This window comes from Streptopelia decaocto (assembly GCF_964273445.1).
Source record: "Streptopelia decaocto genome assembly, chromosome: 7".
Taxonomy (NCBI): Eukaryota; Metazoa; Chordata; class Aves; order Columbiformes; family Columbidae; genus Streptopelia; species Streptopelia decaocto.
Genome location: NC_138661.1, coordinates 15511520 through 15538912, shown reverse-complemented (window position 1 = coordinate 15538912; position 27393 = coordinate 15511520). Strand labels below are relative to the sequence as shown.

Below are 27393 nucleotides of genomic sequence, written 5' to 3'. Positions count from 1 at the left end.
TTGCCTGCTGTTCTCTAAGAATTTGTAATCATTAAGAAAAAAGTGATGAGAAGCATCTTTGCACTTTAGGATCATGCATAGGCTTCCAAATATATTTCTCTTGTTTTCAGTGTGAAAAGTAAAAACACAAAGAGATGGGATGAATGTACCCAAGTTAATAAAGACTTCGGAACAGCCAGAGCATAGACACCTCCAGAAAATCTTTGTGAGGTTTTCCACTGGGCCTCATGCATGCTAGAACAAGATTAACTGAGTTACTCAGAGTTACCTGAACATTTTGTACTGACAATCCAAAAAAACCCTGCCTTTCCTACTGAGTTAGAGCTTTCTGAAATAAGGATCTCACCATTGCACAGGAACAGAGCTTTAAAAATATCTCATAGCTATGTAACATTTGAAGACTTTTCTCAGAAAACAAGAGAAATTTGGGAGAATTTTAGCACATTCATTACGAGGACTCTCAAACTCCCGGCTGAAGAACAGTCAGAGTTTGATAGTTTGTTTTTCATGGGAAGAAGAGGTAATAAGCTCTTAGAAACCAAAATCCCACCATTTTCAAAGTAATGATAGGAAAAAAAATCAGATTTCAAGTCCAGTAAAACTCATTAGAGATTAGAGTTTTGCTTTCAAAACAAATTCCGTCCCAATAACCAAGTCAACAGCAAAAGTACACCTGAACTCATTAGCAATGCTAATCAATATAAAGTTAAAAAAAAAAAAAATGAGGCTAAATGCCATTTAGCTAAAACCTCCACTTTTCTTTAAAAGTTACACATAAGCCAGCCTTCTTCTGTTGTCAGTCATGGTTTTTTAGAATTTTCAGTGCTCTGTACATCTGAGTTTCCCTTACCTTACCTAAAGGTTCATCTTTCTTCCTTCTTGCATTTAACATACTTCAACTTTTCCACACATTGAGCTGAAAAGTTATGCCTCTGCCTGGCTGATACACAGCTGTACACAAACATGGTGCTTTGAAGTGGAGACAAAAGCTTTCCTTAGCCAGCCCTGTATAACCAGAATAACCCTGGGCAAAGGGGCATCTACTAAAGAACTGCACCTACAGGACAGTCTTTGAGTCCTGACTCACAAACCTAATAGTTATGATGGCTGAACCAGCTTCTCCCCTCAACTGGGTGCCCCTCTTGGCAGGAACGTATGACCAGGGATGGAGGGAGGAGAGAGCATCCCTGTAATGTCACAGCCCTGAGGTAGGTAGGTTCAACTGCAATGGGAAAGCACAGAGGACAAGAGCACTACAGCAACACTAACTTTGGACTCCGCAGGCTGCTGTCTTCACACAGACAAAGTTGCATCTGCTAGTGATCACCACAGTGGTGACAGATCATTTACCTAGAAGAAACACTAATGCACTGCGGCTGAGCGACCCTGGTCATGGTCCAACACCCCACTAAGGAGTTAAATATCGGAGAACAGGCACAAATGGGATACAGACCAGAAAATCACAAGGAGCAAATCTGCATGCTGAAAGCACGCTATCTTCAACCCGATGACAAGTAAATCCAAAGCATTCAGACATTGTGGCAAGGTTGCTACATCAAACTTCAACAAAATGCTTCAGGACTCTTGATGTTCCCTGAAGTGGTGGTTTCAACTTACTTTTGCTGCTGGGCTGTGTTTACTTCCCCTACATACTAACTCCTCAACTCGATTCAGCAAGGTTGGGCTGGTTTTTGTGATCCCTGCAAACAAATCTGATCATTCAGGTTTAGAGATACAGTAGTGCTGAGCTTTGTGCACTGAGGTATGCCAGGGTGGTGATAGTGCTGTAAACAAAGCCAGACCTCAGACTATGGTTAATTTGCTGGGAATGGAGCTGTCAAAATGCAGCAATCTGTTTCTTCTGCTCATGTTATCTGAGATTACAGGTAAACTGCACAAAAAAAAAGGAGTGAAATATGGCTAGAAGTCCAGGTCTTTTTGACATTAACAGGAATTATCCATACATGCCCAGAGGCAGAACTGGCCATAGCTGGTTTTCTTCCTGCAGCATTCCTGCTTTGGCAGGAGGAAGCAAGCTGTGGACATGCTCTTCGGGACCTGCACACCTGTGTCTCTGGAGGTGCTCTGCCCCTTTGCCATGGCTATATGATTTCCTATCAGCTGTCTGACAGACTGAAAGGATGCTGCTCTGAAGTGTTGTGGGGTACAAAAGAAGTGCAGCAGGTTCCCCTCCAGAAGGGTGATGTGATCCCTCTCCCTCCACAAATGGAGCAAAGCAATAACCCAAGCCACTTTTCTGATGTGAAGGGTAAAATGCCTGCAGATAGTGGACAGGCCAGTAAACTGGAAGTGTTTCAGGTCCCCTGAGAATTTTTACAAAAAGCAACTGTAAAGCTTTCATAATTCAAAGGTGGGACCTGATCCTTAAACAAGTAAGTGGGAACACAGGAATATTGCAGTATATGTCACTAGTTTTTAACCCAGGTCTGCATGAATCTCTTGTCTCCTTCTCCAGCAGTCTTCCCCCATAAGTGGCTATGTTCTACACTCTCTCTTATTATACTTGGCTTCTGCTTAGACTAGAAACTCCCTGAGGCAAAGCCTGTCTCTGTGCTTGCACAGCTTTTGCACATGGATTATCACCGAAGACTCCAGTCATCAGTATAACACAGACAGTACGGCAATACCTGCAGAGCTGTGCTCTGGGTCCTCCTACCTGCTAGACTGGAGCAAACAGCACACCAAGCAAACAGCCGGATGAAGGGACATAAAAAGTGACACAATTAACCACACAGCCTTGATCCTCAGTTGGACTGAATGCTCACAGTGCCAGCCACATCAGCAGAGTAAAAACAGTTTATAGTAGATGAAGTCTTACAGTTCTGTTCACAGACAGGAGTGATTTTTCTCACCAGTAACCTGCTTACCAAACATTATAGGATAAGCACATCCTTTTTCTTGCTTCTTTTACCAGAGAGCAAGTTCTGGAGAAGGCTTGTTTTCCTAGCTGTGAAATCAGGAGACAAGAAAGAAATCTATGCAATGGGTGTTCCTATAATTATCACAACCTTTGTTGTGGGACACAAAATATGCTCCAAGTCAAATTTTAGCCCTTGTATCAACTGTACAGATTGAGCTCAATGCTGAACTTCAGTCAATGAATCTTGCAGCCAGTCTAGTGTCATCAATTTATTACAACGATCTCATCTCAGTCTGTTATATCTGAGCTCAAATATGGATTTCTTATTTCTTTAGACTGAGTCATCTAAATCAAACTCTCCAGACACTGCTTGTACCTTGGAGAGCCCTCCCACATGCTCCTTATACAGGATCCCACTTTATGCACGCAAGACCAACTCACAGGTGACTGTTTTCCTTGGCATCACCCAGACAGGTTTGCTGCGCTCGGTCCTTCCAGTGCCGAGCACTGTAAACATGAATCAACCACTCTCTCCCAGGGAAAGCAGCAAAATATCAGGCAGATGGTTTGTGGCACTAAAAGTGACCAGAAAATGTTTGCCTTGGGGAAATTCTTTCTCCTCTCTATGCACACATAGACAGACACAAATACATACACCTATATAGACAAATACAAATAGAGATTTATTGGCATCTTGTCACAGAAGCAAAATACATGTTTCTCTGTATGATCATGTTACCCATACAGCCTTGTCCTACCCATTACTAGGGACAATCTTACAAGAACTGTCAACCACTTTCTTCCTTGTTCCCAGTTTTTCACTTGGTACAAAAGGATTAGCAAATATTTTCATCAGACTTTTCTAATGTGTCCATCTATTAGGATCAAGACTGTTGCATGTGTTTGTTTCTTCTTCTTTGGTTGGGCAAGTATATTTTTTTTTCTTCTAGTTAATGACAACATTTCCAAGTCATGAGAATCTCGGGATATCTCTAATGGGCAATGAAACTAGCAAAACCAGTTATCTTCTCACAAGCCTTCATTCTGTGTAGCAAGTAGCAAAGTCAAATAATGAAGAAGATGAACTAGTTGTTTACAAAAACAAGAGCACTAGTTTAAAAATTAAGATATTTCTCAATGGCTCCACTCTTTCCTCCCTCCCCCCTCTCTGGGTTGTAAGTTCATTTTCACAGTGATACTATTCCAACCTGGTTAAACTAGTCATAATGAATCAGACATGAATGTAATTCATGAATGGCTGGGATATTGTTCACAGAAGTTTTGATTTATAACATTCATATTTTTTAAAAAAACAACATGCACAGGCGTGTTAAATAAGGCAGCTATATGCTCTCACCTTCTGCTTACATCATTACCCTGAGAAACTTTTTTTTTCATTAAAGGAAGCACCTTATAGCCAAGAAATTCCAGCCAGTTGGCTCAGCCAAAGGGACATTTCCCAGAAGTAGAAGGAAGCAGAAGAAAGAAAGTGGAGTCAGTTTTGTGTAGGTGTTTCCTGCAATGCTGTAGAATGTTTAGTCTTTTTTGGGAATCTAAGAAGACAATAATTGGTTTTCTTCCACAACAGACATAGTCTACAAATTGGCATTTGAATCATGTTTACAGCTCATAACTGTACTGTATGACACATCTAGAATTTAATTCTGCTATACTTTGTATCATGTATCACTATAGACAGGTTTACTGCATAAGTAATTTCCACTGCACACTTGTCTCTGTTTTTAAAAAGCAGTTAAATGGAACATATTTATAAGGTTTGATTTAGGATAAATGGACTCTGGCCAAATAACTTAGGAAAAAAAAAAAATCAAATAAAAATTTGACTTTAAATACAAGGATCAAAACATTTTGAATTTTGGACTATTCTGAAGGTAAGTAAAATAAGGATCCAAACTGTGTGAACCACCTAGGCTTTATAACATTTTAAATGAAAATCCCAGATAAAACTCTCCAAACTTTTGTATTTACCTGAATCAGGCAGGAATCCTTATTCATTATTTGATTTGGAACCATTTTCCCTCTTGGGAAATTAAACCCCTATTTTCCCCTTCTGTCCTTCCTTCCATGTTTCCATTCTTCCCAGCAGCATTTCTGCTCTGTTTGTTTTCCTTAGCAGTGTTGTGTTCTCTTCCAGAACTCGCATCCGCTCATTTCTTCTTCACTTGTTCCTCCCTGACATCCTGCCACGAGCCTTTGCTGCCCACTGCAGAAAACTGTCATGTGCAATTCTACACAGTGCTTTATGTTCTACAGCGGTTGCAGAAGTAGTGGTACACAAGTTCAAAGGTGACATGATCGGCCTAAATCAGAATGTTTTTCAAAATTAGCAAAGCCAGTCAGAAGACAAAATTCATGTTCCACAGAAAAATTGAGAAGGGCAGAAGGATGAAGTGAAATTCCTATCTAGAATTTAAGAATCTTGACATTTTTAAGAAAAACAAGAAACCAAAACAGAACACATGCACAAACACAGGACAAATCTGCCTGGGAATGGGTAACACAGATTAGGAATCCTGAACGAGGCATCTCCATCTTAAGCAAGTTCCTGGGGGATAAGCTGAAGTGAGTTGGGCTCTTTCATTCTCTCTTTTTTGGAGGCTGCTACACTTTGTAAAGGTAATAAACTGTTCCATTGTCCAGAAAGAGCAAGAGTGATTCTGGGTCTCCTACTAAGCTGTTAGCAGTCAGTATGTCTTCTGCTTTGTTCAAGATCAGAAATCACATCTTTAAAATATTTTCCATTAAATTCCCCATGTTTTGTGAAAAATCTTTCTTTTAAAATCAATTTCTCCAGAAACTTCCTCTTTCAATAGTCATTTTAATAAGGAAAGAAAACTCTCCTCCTCCAATATTTTGTAAAATATCTCCTACATATCTGGAGTGATATATGAGTGTGAGGTACCAGAAAGTGTGTTCTGTTTACTGTTACCACTTTGTAGACAGGAAAAGGTCTCTGATCTTATGTCAGGATGCAGAGCCACCCTGTGACAACCCAATACCATGTGACTGCTCAATCTGAAGGATCTTGGGGTTTTATTAGCTCTGGGTACACTAATTTGAAGGAGCTGAGGCATATACTAAGGAAATCTGTCTCTCTAACTAAATTTCTACCATGGTGGGTTTTTTTTTGTCAGCTCTGACATTCTGGAAAGAACAGATGATAGACATATTTTCTTGGTGAATACCAGTGCTTAAAACCCATGCATACAGAGTGAGAAACAAATTGTCTGCACTAGATTCCAGCAAGGCTCTGACATCTCCTGTTGCTAACAAAAGGATGACAATAAATTAATACTCAGTTTAATTTCAAAACACTGGCAAAGCAAGAAAAGGCAAAAATAAAATTGTAATCCAAACAATTACTGTTGTAAATTGGCTCTGTACATCACACCACTTCTCAGCTAGAGAAGTGTTCTGAACCTTCCAGACCTCTCAAGGTTGAAAGCCACATACATGTTTGTATAGTTCAGTTAATCACCAAATCCCTATTAGCATGTATTTGAATACTTAGTTCTTCCAGTAGAAATATGGTCTATTATCACTTAAGAATTGTTATCATTTGAGTTCCCCTGTGTTTTCAGCAGAAAACCAGACTATATTTGGATGTATATACAATTTTTATCTGCTGTGACTATCGAGGTAATTACAAGACAGTCTAAATTTCACTATAGTTACTCACATACACACACCATTGCCAACATTTACACCTGGTGTTGAATTTCCTCTGTGATATACAGACTATAGTGATCTTTAACGAGGACATCTGAAAACCGAGTTCTTTCCAATTGCAAATGCTTCATGCACTGGCTAAGTCAGGAGCAGATACATGAACATAATATGAAATGACTGTCCCAGCTGCTCAAGCACCAGTGTAGCAGGATACGTATGACCTAGGAAGGGCAAGTAAAATGGTTTTCTGAAGTTTATCATTTAAGAAGTGAAGCGCGTTCCAGACTAGACTTCTCAAGAAGGGAACTCACCACTGCTTGCACTGCTGCACTCTGCTTTTAGGAGTTCTTATAAGATAGTATGAAATTGTAACAAAACAAACCACCTATTCTCTTAGTAAAGACAACCTGCCATTCAGACAATGAGAATCACATCATGCCTGTATTGCCTTCCATTACAGGCAGTTAGCAATAGGACAAGGAGGCGTGGGCTTAAACTCTGCCAGAGGAAATTTAGGCTGGATATTAGAAAGAAATTCTTTACAGAGAGAGTGGTCAGGCATTGGAATGGGCTGCCCAGGGAGGTGGTGGACTCATTGTCCCTGGAGACTTTTAAACTGAGATTGGACATGGCACTTAGTGCCATGATCTAGTAAATGGACTAGAGTTGGACCAAGGGTTGGACTTGATGATCTCTGAGGTCTTTTCCAACCCAGTTGATTCTGTGATTCTGTGAATCAGTGATGTTGGGGATCATTCACTGGAATGGTCCATAAGAAAAGCTTTTCAGGAGGTTGAAATCTGAGTTTATAGTTTAATATAGATTTTGGGATATGTCTACAGCTGTTGTCAGAGTTTCTAAATTAAACTGAGACTATCTTAAGAAGCTCATGAAGCAGAGGTGTTAACTTGGAACAACCTGGATAAATATCATCTCCTCTGAGTTCTACCTTCTTGAAATTAAAGCTGTAATTTCACATGAACATTATATAGTTAATCATACTTTACAGCCTATTCTGTAGTCAGAACCTAACGTGCTGTTTGAAACTGCACCATTACTCAGTGAAGCCATCCGTATATCCCTTTAGTGGAAGACATTAAGAGAATACAAGGCATTTTTACTAATTTATAGAAAGGACAGATTTGGCCTCTGGTGCCCCCTGCACTAAGGACTCATGTGCTTGCACAGTGCCATCAGCATGTGGCTCAGCAACAGAAAAAGTACTAGTGACTGCAACATTTCCAGCTGCTAGTGGGGATGATTTGTAGTTACAAATGTGTTTTGCAGACACAATGTGACAGTTTAGAACATCTTTTATGTTTTTGCAAAATGAAACAGAGACTTAATCAACTGCACAGTAAAATAATCAGTCACCTGTATGATAAGAAGTGAGGAAAGCAGCAGCTGTCAAAGACACAGCTATTAGACCTTGGGACAGCAACCAGTCAGCCACACATACCATGAGCTTCCAATCTTTGCTATGGGAGACAGTCTAGCTTTTCTCAAAGGCCATACTTGTGAAAGCCAGTGGTGAAAATGTGCAGGAAATGCTGCATTATTGTAAATACCCTTGACACATTTAAACATCATAGTGACTGTCGGCACTGCAGACAGCAAATCTCCGCCTTTTTTCCAAATGGCTGTTACGATGTTCTCAAGGTGCTAGAAGAAAAGTGCTTTCAGGACACAGAGCCAGTTCATCTGCAAGGCAAATCTCTCCATTAAGTATTTAATGCACAAAGCGAGCAATGTTGGCAAATAATATTTGGCCATTAGACTTTCATATTTTGTCAAGTCATGAGAACTTCAAGCTGCTACCCAGGGAAAAGAGCAATATTTCAGTTGCTAGGAGAAAAGAGTGGCTAAACTGAGATGAAGAGGTCTCATAGGAGCAATGCAGCAAACAGCAAAGCCTTAGAGGACATGCAGATGCATACCAGTGAGAGAGCTGTAAGCGGAGGTCTGTGCCCTGTTGAGGAGCTTCTTCTGTGCCTCTACAACAACGCAAATAAATGAGCACCAGTTACTACATCTTCTTGGGGAACAAAAGTGCTTCAGGACTTATAATTTTTTTGTCTTATTATTCCACCTCTGTTGCTCTATTAATACTGTCCAGTGCTTTCTGTAGGATATTCCCATTGTTCTCTGTAATGAAGATATCAAGAAATTTATGTCCCTTGCACACTTTATCAGCGATCTCCTATCTTTCTTACTGAGATTAGCCCTGTAACTACTTATATTAGTTGAATCCAAAGATGAGTTCTGAAAACCTACCCTAGGAACAGTTGCTCCAGTTCACCTCCCAAAAACTGTTATCAACCAGTTGAAAATTCAGCTATTATTTTCCAGCTTAGCTGTTTTCAGGAAGGTACTTGCAGTAGTTTTGATCTATCTGGGTTTCAGGAAAGGTTGTTTTCTAAAGCAGGAAATTCTGACTTTAACAAAGAATTATAATCTAGCTGCACAAAAGCACTCTTGATAAAATCACTAGCATTTTATTTCTTTATCACTGGATACAGGTTACCTTAGCTATTCACTGGACTCAAGATATGGTATGTCACTTGATAGGCATGTTGAACGGTTTGATATGATCACACCTGTCATTTCACATGACATCAGACTCCTGCAATGGATATTAAATTGGTCTCACAACATTTGTGTGTTAAGATCTTCGAATTTTGTGGTGGCAATGGGGTAGAGCAATCCCTTTCTACAACAGAGAATTCCTGTGGTGCCTGCAGTGCTCAGGGGAGGGGAAACAACCTCATTTGACTCTGTTCCAAACTGATGAATTTACATTTATGTCATAAAACCCAGGAAGTTTATAGTCTCTCATTTGTCCTCATACCTCAGTTAAGCTGTGTGAGCTGTGATCACTCAGCTTTGTAGACAAACACCATGAGTGCAGGAGGGTTAAGGGATATGCAAGATTTCAACTCTGGGACAAGGCTCAGGCTTTCCCAGCAGTTACTGCCACCTGACAGGGAACCCTGTGTGGCTCCTGGTGCCAAAGCAGTGTAGTCCCACTCCAAGCAGCACTTTTGCTGCTTCTCTCCCTGTACAAATGGGTGGTTAGGTTTGCTCCAATCCATCACTATTTGCAAAACGGTGCAACAGGGGAGATACTATCAAGTTAGGCAGTGACCCACCTAGGAACAGGAATAAGTTAGCTTAATAGACAATCATCTTCTCAGCAACAGATCCAATGTTGAGTGCAAACTCTGCAAAAATGAAAAATGTGAGCAAAACTTTATCTGATCATTGCCCTTGTTGGCAGGAGGCCTTTCAGCTAGTGAGTCTTGTGAGCCTAAGCAAATAAGACCAAGCTTTGGGTTTATTTCACCCATACTACAAACCAAGTGTATTGTCCTTATTTACTTATTTTTTACTTAGCAAGAATCAGGGCCCCAGACAGCACTGCCTCCATCAGGCACCTTTCCCTTCCCATCCACCTGTGTGACTTTCAAATTTGCAAGGGCCCCTGACCTACATCTTCATCTCTGCATTTTCCTCAGCATCCCATCTGTCTGTGCCTTTGAGAAAGGGAGATATTTAGCCTGAAAACTGGGCTGAGTGGGAATCTTAAACTAGTGCATTTGGGAATGATTATTTAAAATGCCTGCTTAGTGAAGCAGCAGCATTCCTGCTTATGTTATTGCTATAAGCTAGTGCTTGCCCTCAAAGGCTCCAAAGAACTTGAGAAAAAGAAGGGCAGAGCTTGATGTCACTTGCAAATTTTGACCCTTTACCCCTCTACTTACCAAGAATTAAATCAAAACCTCAGTTTGGGCCAAATATGAAGATCAAGTAAACAAAACCCAAAATAACAGAAGTCAGACATAGCAGCAGATGGACCCTAAGCTCAATGATATGTTCAGAGACTTCTGAAAGCAAATGCTGTTAACAAAGCCCAGGATATCAGTGTGCAAAACTAGGCTGGTCATACACATGGGAAAACAGAGAGCACTGATAAGACACAGTGTCAGATGTGTGATAAACACATATATAGGCATGATAGGGCTCACCCTGTCTCTGAAAGGGCAGACATAGTCCGTGAGTCTCCTAGACCAGACCTGAATCTGGGCATGGGCTGAGTCTTGGACCATGACAACCAGCCATGGTTCTCATGAAACCTTTCTCAAGGAAGAAGTCATTTGGGTGACTGTTCTTCACTTCTGCAGTCCCACTCCTACTGCAGCTCCTAGATTTCTCTCTGACCTGACCCTAACCTGAATGCTAGTTGTTGGCTGAACTTTGGACAAGGAGCATTCACTGTTAATTTTACCTGTTCTCATATGGGAATGCCAAAAAGAACACAACAAAACATGCTGCAGCTTTACAGAGTGAGTTTGCAGTCAGTTTTCTCCTGATTGAGTATTTTCCTTCTCAGCTGTCAAAACATTTTGAGCAAACACACTACAATATACACAGAAAAAAGTATGGATTCATCTGTGACCTGAGTGCATTGTGTAAAATTAATGTGCCTTGCTGTAAGAGAACCAGAAATTTATCATCTTGCTTCAGGGAGACACAAAGCTACTCAGGACTCCTGACACCAGGTTCTGGAGAAGAGATGCATAAAGTCTAAGAGGACAGGAGTAGGGGGTCCATGAAGATTAAGCTCCTGGAGAATGAAAAAAAGATTAAAGAGACTTGAGAATGACAGCAAGTAATTCAATATTCACAAAGGAGAGAAGGACTTGTGAAATTGACATTATGAACCTCTCTATTAATGATATTCTTCAAAGATGGAAGAATCAGATTAATGTGCCTGCTTCAACAACTACTTAAGTATTTATACACATTTGAAATAGTTTCATAAAGAGAGATAGTCTCTATCAACATTATTCAATAAGCTTGTGGATTCTTAGTATAAAGGCATGTGGATCGCCTGAGTTCCAGATTTTGTTCCAAGTTAAACAGAATGGAGACTTGGACATAAATCTCTGGTATACCAAATGGCTACAAAGAGAGGAACAAATTGGTTTATGCTTGATTAACAACCAGATTTAAGAGCATCATATACTTCATTCTTTCATAGACATACCATGTTGAGAAAGCTGGGGATGGAGAAAAAAATAACTCAGTAAATCAGAACAAATTAAACTTTCTCAAAGGTGTTTGAACAGCAGAAATTGAAGTGTGTTTTGGAAGGGGAAGAAAGACAGTGGTCATCGCTGTTTTCAGAATAGTTTGATAGTTTTTGAATTCATCTTCCTTTCCTGCTCATGAACTACAATGGAAAAAGTTGCTGAATAAGTACAGGAAGTTCTACTATGTTTACTAATCCACCATGTACAAAAGTGAAGGGAAAAGCTGCATAGCATTAACATAATAGAAATCTCCATGAAAACAAAATGTTAAAAAAGTTATTCAGGTCTAAATTTAACTTAGGGAATTGTAGCTGTGAGCACGTCACTATGTACAGGTTGTATATGTACCAGATTTTCAGTTCTTGATGGCCCCACACTTGCAGACCTCATTTACTTTTATTGACAAACTCTTTCAAATATTAGCAGAAGGTTTATTGTGAAAAAAAGAGCTGACAGATTTACCCTCATATTTCATTCCTTTGTCCAAACTGCATCAATGCCTCAAAAAAAGGGCTAGAATGGTATTCAAGGGATTTACCATTTTCTATAATTTATTAGCTTATACCCTTCCCTTTTCAATTTCATGAAGCTTTGATGCAGCCTTTCTCTACAAGAGGAATGTTCTCATCTGGCATGTCACCAATGGCAGTGCTTTCCTGGGATGTTTTCTGAAATCCAGTATCTGTGAAAGGTTTTCATACAAGAGGAGTTATACAGCTCCAAGGAACAGCTAAGTGAGCTAACACACACAATGAAACTGCAACTAAAACTTTATGGCACTTTGTTTTAAGAGGTGCCCAGTAAGTGGGAGGAATATAAGGCTGCTGTTAGAGGATGTAGGAAGGCAGCTAGGATAGCCAAGGCCTCCTTAGAATTAACCCTGCGAAAGGGGTCAAGGACAGCAAAAAGAGCTTTTTCAAATACATAGCAGATAAAACTAATACCAGAGGCAATGTAGGCCCACTGATGAATGGAGTGGGTGCCCTGGCGACAGAAGATACAGAGAAGGCAGAATTACTGAATGCCTTCTTTGTCTGCTCTGCTGGAGGCTGTCCTGGGGAGACCTGTACCCCTGAGACCCCGGATGAAGCCAGGTCAATGGAGGAGTTTGCTTTAGTCGATGAGGACTGGGTTAGGGAGCAATTAAGTAGTCTGGACATCCATAAATCCATGGGTCCAGATGAGATGCACCCGCATGTGCTGAGGGAGCTGGCTGAAGTCATTGCTGGACCGCTCTCCATCATCTTTGCCAAGTCTTGGGAAATGGGAGAGGTGCCCGAGGATTGGAGGAAAGCAAATGTCACTCCAGTCTTCCAAAAGGGCAAGAAGGAGGACCCGGGTAATTATAGACCGGTCAGCCTCACCTCTGTCTCTGGGAAAGTAATGGAACGGCTTGTCCTTGGTGCCATCTCAAGGCATATCAAGGATAAGAGGGTTATTAGGGGCAGTCAGTATGGCTTTACTAAGGGTAAGTCATGCTTGACTAACCTCATAGCCTTTTATGAGAATGTAACAAGGTGGATGGATGATGGCAGAGTGGTGGATGTGGTCTACCTTGACTTCAGCAAAGCATTTGACACAGTCTCCCACAGCATCCTCACAGCTAAGTTGAAGAGGTGTGGTCTGGATAATAAAGTAGTGAGGTGGGTTGCAAACTGGCTTAAGGAGAGAAGCCAGAGAGTGGTAGTCAATGGTGTGGAGTCTAGTTGAGGTCAGTATCTAGTGGAGTGCCTCAGGGGTCAGTACTGGGGCCAATATTATTCAATATATTCATTAACGATTTAGACGACGGAATTGAGTGTACTATCAGCAAGTTTGCTGATGACACTAAGCTGGGAGGAGTGGCTGACACACCAGAAGGCTGTGCTGCCATCCAGCGGGATCTGGACAGTCTGGAGAGTTGGGTGGGGAATAACCTGATGAAATTTAACAAGGAAAAGTGTAGAGTCCTGCATCTGGGCAGGAACAATCCTGGCTTCCAGTATAGGCTGAGGAATGACCTATTAGAAAGCAGTGTAGGAGAAAGGGACCTGGGGGTCCTGGTAGACAACAGGATGACCATGAGCCAGCACTGTGCCCTTGTGGCCAGGAAGGCCAATGGCATCCTGGGGTGTATTAGAAGGGAGGTGGTCGAGAGAAGTTCTCCTTCCCCTCTACTCCACCCTGGTGAGACCCCATCTGGAGTATTGTGTCCAGTTCTGGGCCCCTCAGTTCCAGAAGGACATGGAACTGCTGGAGAGAGTCCAGCGTAGGGCAACAAAAATGATTAAGGGAGTGGAGCATCTCCCTTATGAGGAAAGGCTGAGGGAGCTGGGTCTCTTTAGTTTGGAGAAAAGGAGGCTAAGGGGGGACCTTATTAATGTCTATAAATATATAAAACGTGAGTGCCACGAGGATGGAGCCAGGCTCTTCTCAGTGGCAAACAATGATAGGACAAGGGGTAATGGGATCAAGCTGGAATACAAGAGGTTCCACTTAAATTTGAGAAGAAACTTCTTCTCAGTGAGGGTGACAGATCACTGGAACAGGTTGCCCAGGGTGGGTTGTTGAGTCTCCTGCCCTGGAGACATTCAAAACCCACCTGGACAGATTCCTGTGTGACCTCATCTAGGCGTTCCTGCTCTGGCAGGGGGATTGGACTGGATGATCTTCTGAGGTCCCTTCCAATCTCAAACATACTGTGATACTGTGAAATGCACCCCAGTTCTACATCTCGCCCTTGTGCTCACCACTGACTGGGAGTAAGTCATGTGGGCTCTTAACAGCTCTTCTGATAAATTCCCACAGAAAAAAAAAAAAAAAAAAGATTTCTGAGAGACTGAATTGATTCACATTTGTAAATTAGTCTTAGTAAAATTACTGCTAATGAACAATACAATAATATATGGCATTTATAAATTCTACGATAGGAATGATAAATGATCAGGGCTCTAAGGAATTACATTTCTGACTAAATGTGTATTTTCTCTCCTCCACTTCCAGAGAAGGAAGAGGAAATATTTCTACAAGAAAAGTGGTTAATTTAAAAAGTAATTTCTTGCTGAACACTTCTAGTTTATGTTACCTTTGAGATAGGTATGAAAAGCTAAAATATGGATAGGCTTTAAATCAGCTTTGAGGAATACAGAGTTCTCAGGACTGAGGAAGGTATTATGAAGATGCAGATTTTGAAGAGATCAGAAAGTCGGCAAAAATTAGTATATGGAGGCAGGTTGGTTCTTTGTTTTGTTTGTTTTTCTCCCTGTTATTTTACTCATAAATAATACCTTTTGTCAGAAGAAACACAAAACAGTAAAAAAAAAGCCTTTGCATCTAGCTCATCTGCTTTAGCTGTTCTCAAGGTAGCACAGAATGTTATACAGCATTCCTATTCTCCCAGAAGACAAGAAGCAGGAATTTTCTTTAAAAACAGCACTAAGACAAGGTCCAATACATTGAGCACTACATCAGATTCTTGTTCATTTCAAATATGAACCCAAGACTCCTTTGTTCTATTTTCAAATACTTAAAAATCAGCTACTTATATTTTAACCAATTCTTCTGGAAGAAATCAGAAATTGCTTTTTTTGAGCTCTTAAAACCTGAACTGTTTTAATAGACTGTTTCCCAGGAGACTCTTTTCCTTATCTTCCCTTGCTGGAATTCTGAATTTCATTTTACACCTGTAATGCTCTATTTTAGAGTCCCTATAATGCTCTATTAAGCCCAAAGATTTGCTAGTTTCACAGTGGAGTTATGTTCCCACTCTCTAATCTTAGTGCTAACACTAAAGGTCAAAGGAGCCCCGGAAGTGCTCACAGGTGCTTCAGAATCTCCAGGACATCTTGCTTGTCTCCAGAAGACCATATCTCTCAGAGGTTCTGTATCATATACCATCCCCATGCAGATATCCCAGGCACTCTGCACTTTCCAAAACACTTGTATTCAGTTACCCATATTGCCTCCCAAACATGTGGATGCTGCTCTCCCTCAAAATCACAGATTTTTTTTTTCTAATCTCCTCTATACACACTGAATACAGTCTACAAGGATGTGTCTTCAAAAGAGAGGCAAAAATCCCCATTGCTATGCCAGACCAGGTTGCCAATTAATGTAGATTTCTATTTTAGTTTCCTGTGTCTCCCTCCTGCTTTGCTGACTTAACGTCTCTGCTTAAGTCTTCCAGGTGTCACTCCCTCTCTGGGCTTTTCTTTCTTTTCTAGTCACCTAAAGAGATAGGTGAGGCAACATGAATACTAGAAGGATAAATGAAACAGTTGAAACGTGGCTCCAACAGCCAAGCATGTCATACAGCAGCCTAGAGGCAGAAGACCAACTCGGCATGATTTCATCACTGGTGTTGGTCTCCCAGCTCCTGGCTGTGTAGACTCTGCTCTCCTGGCACTCGGGCTGCCTTCTGCTTCCTGCTGGAAACTCAAGATAATACAAAACAACTTTTCTCCAGTTCCTTGTATGATGTGGACGAGCCAGTTCCCACCGTGCTTTCAACAGAACTTCCTTGGCTTCCTAAGGAAATTCAGTGACCTAGGATACTTTCTGCTGAAATTCAGTTTTTGTTTGTTGGCCTTAATCCAACTGGAAGTTTCAGTTATTAGCACAAGAAGTACAAATCAAGGAATTTAGGATAAACCAGATTGGAAGGGATGTCAGAAGGTCTCTAGTCCAGCCTCTTGCTCAAGATAGGTCAGCTGTGAAATCGGACCATGCTACTCTGGGTCTGGCTGGGCCTTTAAAACTTCTGAGGTTGGCAAGGTTGAAACTGAATTATTTAATGACTGGAGAAACTTGAAGATCCTTTTAGTTTGATACTGGAACATCCTTCAATGTTAAAAATCATTATTTCTTTTTTTTTTCAGATAAAATAGAATAATTGTACTAAAACTCCTCTTTCAGAACAACAGCAAAAGCAAGCATTTCCATCTTTTCAGAGTGCTTTGTTAGTAGAAAAGTTTCTAAAATATTGATAAAATATTATCTTGTGTTCACTTCTTCTCTCTGATCCAGTTAATATTTTCTTCCTCCTACCAGCTCTCACAGCAGTTCAGCTGTTCTGTTCTTCTCTGTCTCAGTTATAACTATTTCACACATAGGTAACACCTTTTGTCAGAATCACCATAGTTATTTAATGGGATATATAAACAGCATTGAAAAATAATATCCCAGGTTATCTGGAGATTAAAAGTCTGGGATTTTTTAGGGAAAGTAGAACACTAGAGAGCATGCTCAAGAGCTCCACTTGGAAAAAATAATGTTATACAAAGTGCTTCATTGCACTTGATTGGGCTTGTGCTCTTTCCATGCCTTTCGTTAGTTAATTGGAATAGGCAGTACTGGAATTTAGAGGCTTCATCTCCCACATGAGCGGGAAGTTAATAGCCTCTTCTCACCTTTGATTCATTGCTGTCGTTACTTTAACAGATTTTTTTTTCCATTTTTCCTAACATAATTGAAATAAATGCCCTTAATGACATCTGCAGAGCAATGGCTGTCCTTCCATGGTGTACTTCAAGTTTAGATGTCAAAAGGTCTCTAAAAATTCCACTTTTGAGATGCAGGTCCTCTGTATCTTTTCTTTGTTAATCTTAATTTTCTGACAAATTAGGGGCCTGATTTGCTTTAAAAATGACTTTTTCTTTTGCAATGTTATTTTTGTGTCTGTCAAGTTCCTCAGTCTGGTTCAACATGAAGCCTCATGAGTCTGAAGAGTGTAACTGTGAGGGTAACCACAGCGTGCAAAGGAACAGTGAAGGGTGAATGAAGAACAGGAAATGTTCAAGCTAACATTGCCTCAAAAAACATCCACTGTCTACAACCTCAGATGTGCTAAAGCCCATTAGAGGTTCATTATGCAAACACCAGAAATTAAAAATTAAAGCAATGGGGTCAATAAAAGCAGAGCATTTTAGGAAAATTTCAGACACTTCCTCTATTTCTCCAAAATAATGCCTCTTCAGTAAAACAGAATTGAAAGGACATTCTGAGTAACTTTCAGAGCATGTTTCAGAGATGCCACAATGGCCACCTTTTGATATTCAGTTACATAAATATACCAATCAAATCCCTTCTAAGGCCGAAGAGAGGCGGACAAGCGGTCCCACTGCACTTGGACTGGATGGAAACAAGAGACTCAGTGCACTGAGCCTGGGGATAGATGACAAAGATGCATTTTTGCAGATTGAAAGAAGAGTGGGCTGAAATAGAAGCTTCAAAAACAAGCCTCCTGGAGAAGATACAGGATTTATAAGGAGGGTGTCTTGCCTGTGTTTTTCTTGACATTAAATTCCAAAAGTAAGAGTCTACCACAGAAGGTGACCTAATCTTCCAGAACACCTTTGGGTTATTGCTGACCAATGGCTCTCATGCTATCCCATCATATGTGCTTCAAGCCTACTAGACTTTTAGATTTGGAGCTAGAAGAGAAAATATACATTGATGTTGTTTTGTTATAACATCTTATTAAGTAAAAAAACTCCCTTTCCCCACAAATAGATTTCATCCTGGAACCAAATCCTCTGAAGCTGTTAAAATTAAACTTACCTCTTCTTGGTCATCAAATACATGTCACAATGGGGCAGTTTAGGGGAAGTTCTGCAGCCTCTTAACATCTTGAGTCAAATAGCTTTACATTCCGAGCTCCTGGGAAAGCAGAAGCTGTTACTTACACAGAGCCAGCAGGACACAGGCTTCCTTCCATGCACCCCACTGCAGAGGACCACCCTTACATGTGGTAGCTTTTAAACTCTTGCTATTTTTCATTTCAGCCACAGCGGATCTGTCAAGCAGATATCTTTTTTCTTCCTACAGCTCTGGCAGCTCCTCTGTTGCATTTATTGTAGCTTTTAAGCTGACATGAAGAAGCTAAGCTGCCAGACTTACAGGCACCACTGGGGGACACTTGACTGCCCAAGCTGTGCTCAGAGATGTTCACTGACACAAAAATACACAGCATCAAAGCAGGCTTGCCTTTGCACAGGAACAGAGATTTAGAGGAGAGGCTGTGACAGGCCTTGAGTGTTTTTCTATTTCCTTCTGTACCTGACCTGTCTTCTAAAAAAGCACCACATCAGAAAGGAGCGAATGCCCTCTCAGTTTGCAGCCACTCACTCAAAACCATGTTTGTCCTCCCAGCCTTTCCACTCCTCTGTGCTGTTGACATCCACCTGTATATGAAGCCATATGTATGTATGGTAAGACTGCTGTAAGGATCTGAAAACACTATTGGCCACTAGTGGCATTTAAACAAACCACGTAATTATAAAATACTGTTAAGGATGCTACAGACTGGGTGTCATACCTGTTTTTTACAAGTCCTTGTAAGAAATCTCTGAAATAAATGGAAAACCAATCTGCTTTCTAGGCAACCTACATCATAAATGATCTTATATCACAGAAATCCCTCATTTGGAGTAGAAGACTAGTGAGGCCGTCGGCCTGCTCTACCCCTTGTCCTTCCAGATTAGACTATACAGTTTAAAATCATGTCTGTGTACCTACACTTTCAATATTCCATTTGCTCCTGCAAATCACATTATAGAGGTCAATATCATAACAGCCTGAACATTTATCTGTTATAAGCTTCACCTCTTGTCTCTGAGGACTAAATTAACAAGGCTAATATTAGGACAATCTCAGTATATACTAAGTACTGTACACACAGGTCAGTTCTTGACCAGCAGGAGATCCCATCTGGTTGCCAGGCAATACCAAGATGTGTTAGTGACTGTGCCCAACCCTCAGAGTTTTCAGGCCATGGCACTGATGACCACCACCTTTTTTTGGGTTCCCTCTCCATTTGTTTGTAAAGACAATCCAACAGCTCAGCAATTGGTGTTGATTAACCTCTTGTTCCCAGTCCCTCTGCAAGGATTCTTCATTTGCAGCATCATCAGGATCCAGCCATTGCTCAACATATCCCTGCACCAGGTGACCCCAAAGGCCTCCTCCCTTGGCCATGGCACTGTCTACAAGAGATACAGGTCTGGCTGCCACCAGCACTGGGCAGGTCATGACTGCCTCTCACACAGGACAACCTGCAGCCCTGGCTATCTAAACCTTGCCATTTGTGCCCAATGCTATTAGGAAAAAGTTTCTGAAACAACATGAGACAAAGACTGACAATGTTTTTAGTGACTATCAAGGAGGAGGTAACTAACAGTAGGAGGTGAACTCTAACAGATACAAATTCAGCCCCCACAGGAGTCCCTTATAATCAGTAATGATAGGTTGCTTCAGCTGGGTAGTGTTTCAATCAAAACTGTCAGATAAAATCTTTTTGAGCATCCCAGTGGAGACATCAGGCCAGTCTTGCACTGCACAGAAAGTGTTTGTAGAGGGTGTGTGAAGGGGTCACATTTATTTTTACTGAACTGTGATAAGAAATGGAAAATCACTCCCTTTTCTAAATTGTGGCTGCGACCATCATAAGTTATTCAGTAAGCACACACTTTAAATGAGTTTCCTGTGCTATAGAGAATAATACCAAGGACATCAACGTAATAGCATTTGCAAATTGATCATTAGCACATTTTATCTTGTTCACTCCCACATTTCTACCAATCCTTTGTGGAGGGGCTTGAGTAAGGACCAAGGAGGCAAGTCACCAGAAGCCCCATGTCATGGACTTGCTCACTTCCTAACTAGCCACTGCGCTCCTTCTTAGACCACAGTGATGTGATATAATTAATGTATTTTAAAGTATTTTAGTGCTTTCCCTTCTAAAAACAAAAATCTAAAAGAAATTAATTATAGGAAAAATATCATAAATCAGTAGGCAGCTTTTGAGCTGTTATTTGCTGTAAATTAATTCCTGTTTATTGTTTTTCTATTAGTCATATAGTGATGGAAAGACCTAGAAATCACCAACATAGTGTTTATGACAACTCTCCGAATTTCTAATGAACATCTTATTAAACATATGCATACATCCAATCTCAAAGCATAAGATAATGCACTTCCATTTTTTTTCTGCTGGTTCACAGCCCACTACTGGCAGAAGAAACAGTTTCTGCTAATTGTATCGCCCAACAGAACTTCTCTGTTCTCAGATGACCTTTTGTTACTCATCCATTAGTATTTCACTTCCTATATGTTTTTACAGCATAAAGTGCCAGCATACACAGGAAGGGAGACTTGAAACTGCTGTTTGCAGTTTGTTAGTGGCATCTCTCACAGCCGCAAAAGTTGCACTTTGAGATACTTAAGTGTTTATGAATACCAGCACCTTGATGTCATGCTTTTCTATCAGGAGGTTAATTAGACAAAAGTATGGCTATGTGAGGTATTATTTAAGAACTCAGAACATCTAAGATATCAAAAAACATCAGGGCAAAAATGAGTTGCAGTTAACAGTGGACATAGGAGGTAACATAAAATGTTTCTATAAATATATCAAAAGTAAAATGATAATGGAGGGAAGATAAGTCCTATTATTAAAAGGAAACCAATAACTCAGAGAATGATGAAAAGTTCAATGGAAACTCTATGTTAGTCCTCTCAGAAATGAAGATTGTGATCTAGTATTTGAGATGATTGATTCAAACAATTGGATTTCTGTGAATTGGAAGATAACACGTTAAAGAGTATATAGAGTTATGTAAAGAGGTAGGATCATATATAACCCACCCTGGCATGAGAGAAGAAATCTTTACTATCAGTTTTTATGTCTGTGGAACCAAGGAGAATGGGGATAATTCAGAAGCCCAGAGAGGGGAAAACACAATGCACAAAGGCACAGACAGCAGGGATCTACAGACCTGTCATTCTCATTTAAATACTTGAAAAACATGACAGCAAAACATTTAATAATCAGTATATCCACGTATGGAAGGTAATAAAGAATAACCAAGTGATAAGGAACTGCCAATATAAACTTTTCAAAAATGAAATTGTGTCAGACTAATCTAATCTGCCCTGATGGATAAAGCAGAAGCAATAAATCAAGCATATCTGTGTTTCAGTGAGGCTTTTGGTGTTGCCCTATATTCCATTGTGCTGAAAGATGCACAAATAATGTGACAGAAAAATACACTATTGATGCAGGTGCTCTGCTAAGCCTGGAAGTGCTTGAACAAAAATAAGGTTTCTAACCAAAGCACTTACAGTGCTTACACCTGGAAGATGAAAATAGGACATATATCAGAATGTTGGCAATGTTGCATATGATGCACTGCAGTTGGCATTTGCTTTCAGTGTAGAATTAATAGATTCATATCTACAAGACCTAAAAGCTACAGATAACCAGTATCACCAAATGCATAGATCAGTGGATGGGTGTCTACAAAATGTAATGCTGTAGACAGAGACTCACCAACCTATTTTCCAGATACTGGTTGAAAACATTCAGAAATCAAAATCATACAGTTATCTCAAAACTGAGGTGGTTGTAACAATGCCAAGGCTAATGAAGAGGCAGGATAGAGGATGGAGAGATGTTCCTGCATCTAGATACAGGCTTGAAAAGTTGAGGTTTTGGGAGGATGAACTTGGATAACAGTTTATGCAAAAATTGTCAAGGATTTGAAATGTGCATTGCTGATGTTTTGGTTTTAAGGTGTCTTGTCTTTCAAGGTTCTCAGTCCCACTTGCCTATTTTATCCATTTGACCTGTCCTGCCTGACACCCTTGTTATAAATTTTATAGTATAGACAGAGTGTTCTTTGTTAGAGCCTTTACTGTACTTAGTAAAATGTGGTCTTCATATTTGCTTTTGGTTCTCAAGCACTACAGTGCTTAATTAAAACTAAGTACACCAAATATGACCACCATTTTTCAGTAATTCTGCATCCAAGAGCCAAATGCTTATATGAATATCAAGCACTGATACTTATCAACCAATAAATCCAGTAACCAGACTATGAATGAGAACCCCATCCTTTCAGGAGCTATGTCCCTTTTTGTTGCCAAGTTACCAGCTGAATCAGACAAATGTCTTAATTAAAAATACGTCTGAAAAGCTTCCAATCAAACCATAATATAAACAGTGGTATTTTAAAAACCTAGAAAAAGATCAACAGTATTCCTGTCACCCGATCTAGACAACTATATATAGATCTGAGACACCAGTGTTGTATTTGAATAATATCTCGGCATTCATTATCTCAGATCAGAACAATAAAAATCACAGTTAACATTTTCACAGTACCGAGTCAATGCTGGACACTCAAATTCTGATTGGTCTTAGTAACATTTATCTGTATATCTGACATTTATGCCTCTAAATACCTCCCTGTAAGGCCCCAAGCTGTTCTGACTCATAGAATATTTACAGTACAGGACCCGGTTTTTAGACCACGTTCTTGCACCCAAACTGGCTCACTGCAGACTGACTGCAGGCAGGTCCTGGTTTACATGATGGCCACCATCTTTGCCAAACTGCCAACCCACCCACTGTGACCTATTAAAACCAAGGTCCCTTACAAAGCTTCAGCCGTTTATGTCTTCTGTGACTTGCTTGCAGAAGAAATTTTAACACAGACACACAGAAGTGATTCCCACTAGAAGATGAGAAAGCCTCACTGCTTGCAAGCACTGATCCTTGCTCCTGTAGCTTTCTCAGTGCAAACAAGAACTGCAAACTAAATGTCTGCTGTGACAGTCATAACATGTGGGAAAAAATATGGTGTTGTGTGTGGAGGAAACAGCACTGAATTTCTGTACATGCCACAGTACTAGCAGGTTAACAACAAGCAACACAAGACTCATAAGGTACATCTGTCCTGTCGGAGATTATAACTATTGTTACGCAAAGATAAGAAAATAAAGTAAGCATCAGTCTCCACGCAGAATTAAAAAAATACTTGCTGCCATCAGGTTCTAGTGAATAAAGGATAGTAAAGGTTCTCTTCAGTTAACCTGTTTGTCACAATGTCTGCTGTTGCTTTATCCACTTTGCTTCGCTCACTTAAAATTGGTCCATGCAGTCCATAGCACTTCAGTCCATGAAACCTTCTGCAAGCTTGCAAGATGTCTATGAGAAAGCAACTCAGAGAATTGTAAGACTGTTCAAAGTCTTGCTTTTTAGGACAGTAGGAAAAGCAGGGCAGTTTTTCTTATTGTGTCTTTTGTATCAATGAGCTAGATATAACAATCTCATGTCACCTTTTTCTTTTTCTCTGCACAGAAATGGTTTCCAACACAACTGAGAATGTTACACAACTTTACAACTTCATGGCCACCCAAAACCTCACTGCCAGTCCGGCAAATTTCCACAATAATTCAGGAGTGCATCAGCTGAGTCCATATGTATGTGTCAATCCAAATATATGGAAATGGCTAGAAGATTTTCAGCCTGGATTCCTTTGGTTTATATTTATTCTGGGAGCAATAGAAAATTTTTTTGTACTCACCGTCCTGTGTTTCCACAAGAGTCGCTGCACAGTGGCTGAGATTTACCTGGCAAACATGGCCCTTGCTGACCTGATGTTAGTCTGTGTTTTACCTTTCTGGGCCATTAATATTTCTAATAGTTTTAATTGGCCTTTTGGCCTGTTCCTCTGCAAAGCTGTCAACATAATGAGTAACGTGAACTTTTATTCTAGTATTTATTTCCTGACATTAGTGAGCATTGACCGCTATCTGGCCTTGGTGAAAACCATGTCTCTTGGACGGATGCGACGAACTGTTTGTGCCAAATGGAATAGCTTTGTAGTCTGGACATGCGCATTGCTCATATGTTCACCCACAATGGTGTTCCGGAATTTAAAGTATTACGAAGAATACAACATCACAGCCTGTGCTCTTGTTTACCCAGTCAGCTACTGGGAGCCTGCAAGCAACTGCTTGCTAAATATTGTGGGCTTTGTGATCCCACTCTGTGTAATTACTTATTGCACTGTGCAAATCGTCAAAGCCTTACGAACCAGTGAACTACAAAAACTGAAGCTAGTCCAGACAGAGAGGAAAGCCACCGTGCTGGTCCTTGCTGTGCTCTTACTGTTCATCGTTTGTTGGCTTCCATTCCAGATAAGCACATTCATTGACACAATCTGTTACCTCACACCCGCTTTCAAATGCCTGGAAGAAATCAATGATGTAGTAACCGAGATAGCTACTTACTGTGCCTTTAGCAACAGCTGCCTGAACCCAGTCCTGTATGTAATTGTTGGGAAGCACTTCCAGAAGAAGGCTGTGGAATTCTACAAGGGCTTGTTCCCAAAGAGGTGCAGAAAATCGCAGTCAGTGCAGATGGAAAACTCTCTGGACACTTTAAGAACTTCAATTTCAAGTGAATATTCAAGGAAAAAGTCTGTTTTCCCGTTACCACGATAGCACTAATTGTTTATTACAGGAAAAAAGCCTTCTAACACATCAGTCTCTGCTAATATACATCTGCTGCTGTTCCACAGAATAAACATGTGGTAGTGTTCATACTTTGTGGGAAAACAACTGTTTTATCTTCATGGAAACTCCATACAGAGACCTGCTTCTAATGTTATTAGACATTTTCATGAATGAATCCTACTTTGTAACATACTTGTCGGGGGTCAAGACCCCGGCATGGGTTCGGGCCTACGGCGACGGAGGAAGAAATGCAGCCATCTGATGCAGATGATAAACATGCTTCATCTTTATTGACACAAGCGCAAGCTTTTATAACAGTTCTATTAACTATGCCTACTTGTCAGATACCGATTTGATAGCATACATAATGAGCCCATCCCAACATACATAATGAGTCCATCCCCTTCTGTGGCCCCCCCTGGTATGTGAGTTCCCTCGTTATCTCGGAGCTGCCTCCTGGTACTTGTTTGTCCAGGCCTTTCTCAGGAGCTGCCTCCTGAGACTGTGAGACTTGTTTATGCAGGCCTTTCCCAGGCAATACCTTCTCACCCACCCTTGCTCAGCTCATGCTAACTGAGGCCTACTCATGTTAACTAGAAGAGATCCTCTCCGTAGAGAGGGTCTCATGCCCTTTCTCTCTTGGCCATTCTCCAACACATACTTACATTTTCATGGCTGAATAATGTTTGATGCATGTATCATTTGAAATGTTTGCATTTCTAAGGTGTACATACATGTATCTCTGAACAGAGCCTCAGTATAGAAGCTGTTGTCAGGACTGTGCAACTGCTCATGGTACCCATACAGTTTGTTAAACTAGATTTTTGGTAGGAAACACTTGTATTTGAGTTCTGGCAAATGAATTCTGTAGGACTATTATTCAAATGGATTTTAAGGTGTGGCCATCTTCTGGTGTTTTACTTTCTCTGTTTAGTCATCCAAAACTATTTTGATTATGTGATTAACAAACTGTGCCTTTTTGCAACTGCTCTGACCCTGCTAGTTACATCAGCTTGGATGCATGAAAAGTACCTCAAAAAAGGCAAAGCAGTAGCAGAAGGAAGACTGCAGCCAGCTGCTCGAAGTTAGCTGAGTGTTCTTCATAGCAGGAGATTCTTTACCCCTTCTCCATCAGGGTAAAAGTATTCACTTACACCATTTGAGTGAGTGGATGTTATTTGGACTCGTATCTACACTTCAGCTCAAAGACTTAGTTTTTAATATTCACAAAAGGTAATTAATATTTGTAATATTATTTAATTGAAACATAAAAGCTCAGCATAACTCATATAATCTCACAAGTAGAAGAAACTGAGAATGTGAAGGAGACTATCACCTACCTGCCTTAGAAATCTAACTGAAACTAATAGGAGTCTTGAAAGTTCAGAGTATTCAAAAATAACCTTTTCAGGCTCTAATAATACCTACATTTTATTCACAGAGTTAATCTGAGTGATTTTCGTACAAGATAGCTTTTCCCCAACTGGACTGGGTTTGTGATATAAATTGAGTTTATGCAGAAGACAAACTCATGGTGTACTGAATTGTCAGTGTGCACTTTTACTGCTAGGAATATTGATCAAAAACTGAGTTGGAGATGATCTAAAATCTTCTGAAACTAATAGAGCCTTTGTTCTTTTCAAAGCACTTAAGGTTACAGCCTTAAAATCACCAAGGGAAATGGAGTTTGTCGACATAAGTAAACTCAGACTGTGACTGCATGTTCTTCATTCATCAGAGCTTGAATAGAGCAACAAAGTTCTATGTAGGATGGGAAATTTGTATTAAACCCACAAATGCTCTAGAAGTGTGTGGATGTGCTATACAACTATGGGATTTAGGTCACCATAGATGATTTATAGACAACTTCCATAGATTTTCTTTAAAAATCCAGTATAATCCTATGTCATAAATACTTCTATTGTTCATTCTTAAAATAGTCCAAGATACCTATGATGAAACACTGAAAGGCTTCCTGTTATCTACAGTGTTATCAATACAGTCTTGTTCAGAAGCATGCTGTTCACAAAACCATTAAATAGAAGGAAATCTATACAGAGATTATTGAAGAAATGGAAGAGATTTTTGAGTATTTGGTACTGAGAAGTAAAATATAAATATGTTATTATAGTAATATGATATTAATTTAAATCATGTAAATATATAGACACATTATTTTGCTATGCACTAAGCATGTACAACAGAAAATAAAGTACTTTAAGAAATGAGATTTGCTGGCATTTTTTTCCCTACCCTGCATCCTGTTACTCAGGAATGACTTGTCAGAAGTGCAACTGTTGCAGGTACTTTCACTTCCCCTTAAACCAAAAGAAAGTGAGCTGAAACCACAGAATTTTAGCTACTTTTAAAGCTTTTGTCAGATTTCTTTTCAGAGCCCATTTCCGAGAGGTGCTGACCAGCCTTTCAGAGAAGACTCCAAAAGCACACAAA

The 27393-nt window shown here is 40.2% G+C and overlaps 1 protein-coding gene across 1 annotated transcript in view; it reads left to right on the top strand.

Annotated features, from left to right (window-relative positions):
* Nucleotides 1-27144, top strand: part of BDKRB2 (bradykinin receptor B2) — a 28360-nt gene extending 1216 nt beyond the window's left edge. Inside the window, exon 2 of the mRNA XM_082058119.1 lies at nucleotides 23783-27144. Within this exon, the coding sequence (XP_081914245.1) occupies nucleotides 23785-24930 (1146 nt within the window). The 5' untranslated portion in view covers nucleotides 23783-23784 and the 3' untranslated portion in view covers nucleotides 24931-27144. The remainder of the gene's footprint in view (nucleotides 1-23782) is intronic.
* The last annotated feature ends 249 nt before the right edge of the window (nucleotides 27145-27393 follow it).